This window comes from Lipotes vexillifer, unplaced genomic scaffold, assembly GCF_000442215.2.
Source record: "Lipotes vexillifer unplaced genomic scaffold, Lipotes_vexillifer_v1.1 scaffold391, whole genome shotgun sequence".
Lineage (NCBI taxonomy): Eukaryota > Metazoa > Chordata > Mammalia > Artiodactyla > Lipotidae > Lipotes > Lipotes vexillifer.
Genome location: NW_006786248.1, coordinates 45,028 through 54,479, shown reverse-complemented (window position 1 = coordinate 54,479; position 9,452 = coordinate 45,028). Strand labels below are relative to the sequence as shown.

General features: G+C 44.1%; 1 protein-coding gene across 3 annotated transcripts in view; it reads right to left on the bottom strand.

Moving 5' to 3' along the window:
• The window catches only part of GABRB3 (gamma-aminobutyric acid type A receptor subunit beta3), a 225,224-nt gene extending 221,513 nt beyond the window's left edge, over window positions 1–3,711 (bottom strand). Inside the window, exons 1-3 of one of the 3 annotated variants that reach the window (XM_007458429.1) lie at window positions 3,579–3,711; window positions 2,694–2,785; window positions 2,410–2,477 (exon numbers count right to left, since the gene is read on the bottom strand). In XM_007458429.1, coding sequence (XP_007458491.1) covers window positions 2,410–2,477; window positions 2,694–2,785; window positions 3,579–3,658 — 240 coding nt within the window. In that variant the 5' untranslated portion in view covers window positions 3,659–3,711. Of the gene's footprint in view, window positions 1–2,409; window positions 2,478–2,693; window positions 2,786–2,913; window positions 3,040–3,578 lie in introns of those variants that run through there. The other 2 variants (XM_007458428.1, XM_007458430.1) reach the window with 2 other exon arrangements.
• Window positions 3,712–9,452: the final 5,741 nt, after the last annotated feature.

Genomic DNA, 9,452 nt, shown 5'->3' with positions numbered 1-9,452 from the left:
CTTTCCCTATAAAATGTTACCTCCAAAATGATACTTAATCATTGCTATATTTGAAGTTCCTTCAATTAAAAAAAATCAAATATCATAGCTATGATCATGAGCTATGATCCTGATCACGAGTTAAGGGAAATCAGATTTTTCTAGCGAACGGTTTTGCCAATCCACTTGTGGAAGATATTTCAGATGCTAGTCAGTACATCTGTCCAATGGCCTTCAATCTCCCATACCATCAATCCCCAGTTTTTCTTTATAATAAACTTAGTGTAGAGAACCACAAAAATTTCCATCATGAGAATGCAAAAAAAAAAGCATACAAGTATACTATGGCTACATTACGCATAATTACTGGCTTTGGGATATGCACTTAAAGATTATCCAATATAATGGCTTGTATCCTCGATTTGTCTTTCTATTATTGGGTCCAGAGAAAATTGGGACACCTCAATTCATAGTGCATGAATTAAGCAATTACTTATGAAGTTTTTAAGGTACTAAGTATCAGCATGATGTCTAAACAAGTGGATAACTAAGTTTAAAAATTAATTTAAAGAAAATGTGCAATGATTTGCAACAAGACATTCTCCCCATTCCCCTGGTTGTTTTAGTACTATACAGAGTTCTTAAAGCGCCACATCAGTATATTCTCTCCATCATTTGACATCCAATATAATTTTTGACATAAAGATCCACTAAATAACTCGATTAACTTCTGTACAAAACTGTCTTCTCTATAGAATGTGCAGTTGCCAATAAAGGAAATCACAGACTACAGAGTAAATCTTGAATATATTAACTTGTTTCCTTAAGGTCATAAAACAAAACATATTTTTGACAGAATTATTTTTACAAAATTACAAAAAGTAAAATATACGTGACGTTTTTAGTGTAATGTATGTAAAGTCTGTTTCTTGCTAACGCTTTTATTATTAACTATTTATTTACTATTAACACTTGTATATAAATGTCCTTAGTGATATACATTGAAAGAAAGGTACTTTTTTTTTTTTAAATCACACATTATCATTTTAAACTTTAGGTTAAGAGTGAAAAAATTGATAAAAAATATAGTTTCGTGTAGTCAGATTTCTTTCTACAAAATCCATACTAGGATATACTTTTAAGTATATCTTGTTAAACAGTCTTTTTAAAAATCATGGTTTTAGTTTATTTGTAAACAACCACATTTCTATGTTATTGCAATGTTTCTCAAAATATTGTTCACAAAACAGCTGCTTAAAAAAAACCTGGAGCACTAGTTTTAAATGCAGAGACCCCAAGATTCCACTCCAGACCACTGGATCAGAATCAGAGCCTGGGAGTATGCATTTAAAACAAGTTTGCCCATGTGGCTCTGATGTCCACCAGACTTGAGAAATCTATCGAGTCTATCCCATGCCTCATTATATTCTCGGTGTTATATTTTAGGGAAAAAAAGTTGCCAAACGATTTCTTCCAAAAAATATATTTTTTCCAAATTCTCATTCTTATAATTTCTAAAGTGTCACTCAACAGAAACTTAAACCCGTTTCCAAATCCCCTGGTATTTCAGCTCAATTAACAAATGAAAGGGGTCATTTTTCTCCTTATTGCCTGTTGTCTTAAAGGATCCTGAGCAAAACCCATGACACCCACTTCGCACCTCGGGACACGGACCTCCACTTTCCACAGGTCAGAATACTGAATCCCGTCACCGTTAACACCGTTAACATAGCCCTAAGGGACACTTGGTTCCCTCGCCTTCGCCTCTCCGAGCAGAGAAAGCCCGTAAGCTGCCCAGGCCCTCCAGTTCTCAGAGCCGCCCGGGCCGTCAGCACCTCTGACAGAGCCTGGTGGATGAGGACCGGGTTTCACTGTCACGAGCCTGCCCTCGGAAAAGCCACTGACACCAAGGAAACTGACCCGAGACAGCCAGGAACACACAGACCCACCGCGCTTTCCGGCGGCCAGCACCTCTTTCCAAAAGACAACAAAGGAACCCTTAAGCAGCTCTTACCGAGAATACGAGCCACCCCCACAACTCTCCTCTCCTCCCCCCGCTCCCCGGCGCCTGTTGCTAAGGAGGCGAGAAGGCACTGGGGCAGCCGCAGGACCAGGGGACAGACGGCGGGAGGAGCTGGCAGCACCAGGGCGGCGGTGAAAGCCCAGCCTCCGGTGAGCCCAGGACCCCTTCCTATGGCGGGAAGGGTGCGCCCTCCGCGCGGCTCTGACGCCAACGATTACCCCCGCGCACTCAGGAGGGCGGAGGGAGCCTCGCGAACAGGAGACCTGCGCCCGGGAGCGCCGCTCCTTCTGCGGGCCCGGGAAGCTCAGCCCGGCCGAGGAGGCCTCTGGCCCGGTACTGTGGACGCCTGTGGGCCCAGACAGCGGGGCAGGGGCTCGGGGACAGCCCTGGGGAGGGCAGGCACTCACCATGTTGACTTCGGAAACCATGTCTATGCTGGCGATGTCGATGTTCATCCCCACGCAGACCGGGGGACCTGCGGGAAGCGCACGACACGGTGATCAGCCCGGCTCGGGCACCGGCTAGAGCAGCTCTGAGGATGGGGGGGCTACCCGAGGAGGGGGCGCAGGCGAAGTGCCCCCCTCCCCACCCAGCCGCAGCTCGGCGGAAGCGGCCCCCGCCTCCCTCCTCCACCCAGGCCGCCAGCGCGGTGGGTCGCGCTGCCCGCAGCGGCCGAGCACACCCTACTTACCCCCGAAGTCGGGTCTTAGGCGAATGTCGTAGCCTTTCAACAGCTTGTCCACCGTCTCCTTCACAAAGGACATGTTGCCAGGATCGTTCACGCTGCGGGAGGGACAGGGGCCAGAGAGAGCGGGGTCAGGCGGCGGCTCGCCCGCCAGCGCCCAGCGCGCACACCCGCGCGCCCTGCCCGGCGCCCGGCCCGCTTCCCGTCAACCCACCCGCGACCCTACCTCTGGGCGCAGCACACCACCGCCACCAGCACTGGGGCCGAGAAGATGCCGAAAAGCCTTCCTCCCGCAAAGCCCCACATCCCTCCGCCGCGCCCCGGCACGGGGGAGGGGGCGCCCCGCCGCCGTCGCGACCCGCAGCCGGGGCTGCTCCTGCTGCTGCCGCCGCCGCCGCGCTGGCCCGGAGCGGAGGAGGGCGCAGGGGGAGGGGGAGGGGAGGAGGAGGAGCGGGCGCGGGGAGAGGAGGAGCAGCGGGCGCGGAAGCTAGGGGAGGGGGGAGGAGAGAGCGAGCCGGAGGCCGAGCCGGAGGCCGAGCGCTGCCTCCTGCCTCGGCAGCTGCGGAGCGAGACCCGAAGCCCGGCCGGGAACAGCAAGCCGGAGCCGCGGCTGCGCGGCGCGGGGCAGGGCTGGCGCTGCCAGCTCCTCTGGGCTCCGTGCGACCCAGGAAGGAGAGGATCATCGGCGACGGCGACGTGGGCAGAGACCGCGAAGGAAACGCTCTCCGCTTCCCCCCGCTCCCTCCCCGGCCCGACCCCTTCGCTACGACCCCCCGCCCAGCTGCGGCTCAGGCCGAGCCCACGAGTGCAGCGGAGCGCCTCTGCCCGCGGGACTGCGAGCTACGGAGCAGAGAGGGAGGCTGCGTAGCCCGGGGGAAGCCCCTACCTCACCTGCGGGGCTCTGAGCCTCGCGTCCCCAGGGTCCAGGAGAGCCAGATGGGCAGCAGGAGAGCCGGGAGCCCGGAGCACATAGCGCTGCTCCTCTGACCTAACCTGGGTGGGATCCGCTCTCCCCCACAGTCACCGAGCATTCTAACAGCGATGCGGGGATCCCCGCCCCTGCCCCCACCCACGGGCTTTCCCGCCTGACCCGTCATCCAGCCCCTTGTATGGCGGCCCGATTAATTATTTATGCAATATAAAACCATTTTTTAAATTGGTTCTTTAAACTATTTCTCTCACTCTCACCCCATGAACATTTCATGTGAGCACTGGGCCCTCCCTACTTACATAAATAATTTATAATGAGTGTTAAAGAGAGGCCTGGATATGTACGTTTGCTTTATTATCGGGAAGCTGGAGTTCGAATCAGACGTGGAGACACTGGACTATCATCCCAGGAATGGGAAAATAATGTGCCTTTTCTGGTGCAGCCTGGAGCTGTCCGTGGTTCTTAGTATAAGGCAAGGAACCTCGTTTTCGCTATGACTGGCCCCCATCCTTTGGTTCTCATCTTAGAAGAGAACCTCCTGCACCTTGGCCAAGAAACAGACCGATGTGCACCACAGTCCACCCTGCCCTGTATGTCACCACTGTGTACCTGAGGAATGTCTGCTCACCCAGAGTCATAGGTCATGTATTTTTCTTTACTGAATGGTCCTCTGTGCTTCACACTTCTAATACTGAGGAAGATGATTACACATTCCTACTTGTGGTCAACCAACAACACTTACAAATCAAGTCCATTTTCTGCTTGATAGACTACCTTGGGCCATTCCAGGACCTAATGAATGGTTAATTATACGTAACTGCTTCTCTGTATTAATTACTTTTTCTACAAAGCTTAAGGTTTTCTTTTCTATTGTCAAGACTTTATATGGGTAAATATCTAAATATAGGCCCTGGTTCTCAAGTTGGCATGTTTCTGACATAAATTTTAAATAGCATTGCCTTTTTTTAAAAAATCAATTTTATTTTTGGAACAGAAAATGTAACCACAGAAGTTGAATGGTTGGTATTAAGATAAAGAGATAAATTTAGCTCCCTAATTATTTTCTGGAAAAGTCTATTTACAACTACTTGTACTCTGTGTCCTGTTCGTGTGCAATGGAATTATCAGGAAACTTAGATTTGCATTATCATACCTTCCCCTCCACATTCATGTTTCAGTCTATTTCTCCTGTTTGCATGTACCTCTTTTAGAGAAATGCCCTGTTGGGGATCGTGGCTATAGAAAACAAACAGTGAGAATAAGGTGCTTGAGAAAAGCCAACAACATAGCAAGAATGATCCCCCTTTCTACTATTTTATATGTTCTAAAACTTGAAAACAACATTACAAATGTTATTGTCATCCAACAATGTAACACCTCAGATCTTGGCTTCAACAAGTCTCTGAGTATCTTGGCCTTATTTTTCATTCCAGTTCCTGCTTCACCATGCAATTCTGCAAGAGCTCAGATCAGCTTTACATGGGAACAAATCCACAACCCTCACCACCTGTCCACATTGCTTGTCTCTCACCTCCCACCTTCAGGCTTCTCAGTTAGCAATGAGGTCCAAATGCAACAGGACCTACTCAGTACTCACAAATGTGCAATCTGAAATTACTGTAGCGTTTGCCATCCATGGGGTGGACCTTAGATGAACAGAAGATGGGAGCCAGGGGATAAATGATTCTCCCTCTATTTCTCCCTATGAAATGTCCTGAGATGCCATAGTAACTCCTTTCTTTTCCCTCTCCTTCCATTCCTGGATCCCCTTTTCCTTCACTCCTGTTTCCATCAGTATTACACACCCTAGAAAAGCAAGAGCACTTCAGTTTTGCCTCAGGATATGTTTTCTGGTGAACACAGGCTAAGTCATAAACCCATTGGCAAATCACTAAAAGTGTCACCTAAAATGCAGTCTTTTTTAATACGAAGGCAAAATCTAAGAGAAACATTGCAGTAAGTGTACACTGGTATAATCAAGATACACTGGTCCATGAAGCTCATCACAGTTGCTGGCCAACTTGCACCTACATGAGCAACAAAGGATGGGCGTGCAACCCTTGGCTGCCCTCCTGTCTCAGCTCCTCCCACAGCCTTCTTGGAGGGTTGGATGTGCCCTGAACCACAGGTAACCCTATCCTTCCACTCTCTTGCCAGGATTCCTGAAATCAAGAATATTTTCTTATCTTTACTAGGTGGTGCTAACATATTAGCCAAATCAGCTGGAAATAACTGATGCAGTTCTTTATTTTCTACAGAAAGAGAAAAAGGCTTTAGGGGTCTTACAAAGGATAAATTTTCATGTCAGAAGAAAAAGGAGATGAATGCAATTTTATTCATAGTAAAGTGGTTTTAAACAGGCTAGAATAACATTTCAGGGTCCTTAAGGTAGGAAGCAGGAAAGGGAGGGAATAGATGAAGAGCATCACATGATCACTTTACCTAGTCCATGTTTGTGCATTTGGGCTGACCAAAAGGCCTTCACCAAACTGTTTTGTTCATAGTTGCCCCTTACATATAGAAAATCAAGTTGCCTTTTTAAAGTTTCTGATAATATATTTTAAAGCTCTTTAAAATAACTCAATCAATTTGAAGTATGACACGTGAAATTAAAAGTTAAATATATAATTAGATGATTTTTGAAAAATGTGTAGACCAGTGTACATTTCTATCATCCCCAAAATTCCATCTCAACCCTTTAGCATACATGCCATTCCGGATCCAGATAAGCACTGACCTAACCTGTCATTATAGATTTTTTTTTTTGTCTGTTCCAGCATGCCATATAAGTGGCATTACACAGTATATGTTATTTTATGGCTGGCTTCTTTCTTTCAGTATAATGTTTCTGACATCCGTCCTTGTTGCAGATCCATAGTTTGTTTTACTGCTGGGTAGCATTCCATTGTGTGTTTATTCCACAATTTGTTTATCCATTCATCTGTTGATGGACCTTTCTAGTTTGGGCCATTATGAATACAAAATCATGTACAAGTCTTTGTGTGGACATATGGTTTCATTTCTCTTAGGTAAATACCTAGGTGTGAATGGCTGAATCATAGAGTGCATGTTTAGCTTTATAAGGAACTGCTAAAATATTTTCCAAAGTAATTGAAGAATTTTACATTTCACCAGCAATGCATAAGTGCTCTTCCACATCCCCCCCATCAATCCTGGTGGGCGTGCAGTGGTATGTCATGAGGTTTGAATTTGTACTTTCCTGATGATATGTAAATGTATTTCATTTGCCTACTGGCCATTCTTATCTTCTTTTTGAATATATAAAATTTTTCCCATTTTTAAATTGCATTCTTAGTCTTTTTTATTGAGATATGAGTTCTCTATATATTTTAGATACAAATCCTTTATAAAATATATGTAATGAGAATATTTTCTCCTATTCTGTGGCCTTTCTGTTTGCTTTCTTTGATAGTGTCTTTCAAAGAAAAGAAGAATTTAATTTAGATGAAGTTCAGTTTATCAATCTTTATCTTTTATGGGTCAGACTTTTGGTATCCCACCTAAGAAAACTTTACCCAATCAGAAGTTAAGATTTTCTCTGGGTTTTCTTTAAAAAGTTAGCATTCATATTTACACCTTTGATATACTTAGAGCTAATTTTTTGTGGATAATGTGAGTAAGGGTCAAGGTTCTTTTCTTCCACGTGGATGTCCACTTGTTTCAACACAATTTGTTGAAAATATTATTCTTTCTTCCATTGAGTTACTTCTACATTTTTGTTGAGAATCAATAGACCTTATATATGTGGGTGTATTTTGGGAGCTCTATTTCATTTACTCTGTTTCATTGACTTACACATGTATTCTTTCACCAATTCCATGTTGTTCTGATTAATGTAGCTGTAAAGTAAATTATCCAACTTTGATCTTCTTCTTAAAAAATGTTTTTGACTATTTGAAGTTTTTTGCATTTTCATAGACATTTTAGAATGATCTTTTCAATTTCTATAAAGAAGCTTCATGGGATTTTAGTTCATATTACATAAAATCTATAGATGAATCTATAGATGAAAATTGGTATCTTAACAGTATTGAATCCTCCAATCTGTGAAAACTCTGTATCTCTCTATTTATTTATAATAGATCATATTTAGTTTTTCTCAGAAATACTTTGTAGATTTCCGTGCAAAGTCCTGCATTTGATTCAGTAAATATATCCCTAATTATTTCATATTTTATGCTGTTATTAATGCTATTTTTAATACTTCATTGTCCAATTGTTTGTTGGTAGTATATAGAAATATAATTGATTTTAATATATTCACATTTCATCCTATAACCTTGCTCAATGTACTATCATTTTGATAAAAATTTTTGTAGATTCCTTAGGAATCAAAAAAGTCAATCATATAATCTCTGAATATAGATAGTTTTACTTCTTCCTCTCCTTTCTGGATGCTTTTTATTTCTTTTTCTTGCCTTACAGCCCTGACAGAGACCTCCAGGGCAATGTGGAATAGAAGTGGTGAGAGTGGATACCCTTGCTTTATTCCAATATTAAGGGAAAATGTTCAGGTGTTTTTGTTGTTATAGTTGTTTTTACCGTTAAGTATGATGTTAACATCTTCCTCTTATTTTCCCTCTGTTCTCTCTACACTTTCCTCTTTGCCCCCTTTTGCACCTCTCTGAAAATTTCAGTCTTAAGGGTAGGGCAGTACAAGATACGCATCTGGCATGGAATGAGGAGCCCAGGCAGTGTGAGGAGAGCATGAGGGTTCATAGCTCAACTGGATGAAAAAAGACATCTTTTGGGGTTTGTATGTCACGGGCAAAGCAGAAGTAAGAAGGGTATCACTGGGGACAGACAGCCTGGCATGGGTGTCAGAGCACATGGGAGATGAGGAAGGCATTGATGTGGACAAAGCAGCCTGTGTTTGATATCAGAGCCAAGGCAAGATGAAGCCACGTCCCAATGGCAGGAGGCCTCATGTGGCAGTAAGGGTCTCAGAGGGTAGAAGAATATCCAGACATGGGGACTACCCTGACTGTGGGTCTAAGCCCAGGCAGGATGAGAAAGTCATCCACTAATGTGGGTCAGCCTGAAATAAGGAATTGGAGCCCAAGCAGCATTAGGAAGTCATCCTAACACTGTGCAAGGGGAGAATATGTGGGCTTCCATGTGTTGGGGTGACCTGTCATGGAAACTCAGAACTCGAGAAGAATAAGGATGGCATTCACACTCTGGGATGGCCCAAAATGAGATTCAGAACCTGAACAGGGAGAGCAGAAAGTGTGCAGGGTAGTGGCAGCAACAAGAGATTGGTTATAAAGTGGGGCACTTATCCAATGAGTAAGTATATTAAAGATAATGGAAGCCAGATTTCTCTCTTTGGAGATGGGAGTTGCAAATGCTAAAAGACAGAGAGAGATTGCGGTCAAAAATATATGTGTGAACTAATGATTTTCAAAATGTATAGATAAGTACGAATATGTACATACACATATATATGCATATACTGTATGTATATTTTTCTGTACACCTACATATATACACATATGTACATATATTCTCAAATTCTATCCATCAAGAATGCCTAAGAACAATGACAGCCCAATAGCAATCAGCTATTGCACCCCTGCACCCAGATCATGGCTTCTATGTATGATTTTCTAACTAAAAGGAGCCATGGCTCTTTGGGAAAAGGGTTGATTCTTGAGATGGGCCAGGAAAGTACAAGGTAAGATTGAAATATCTTGTGCCAGAGAACAGGAAGTGTTTAAAGAATGATGGGGGCATGTCAAAGAGACACAGAATCCAGCTTGAATGTGTTTGCACTGCCCAATTTTGGAAAAAAATTTGAGCATAAAAATTAA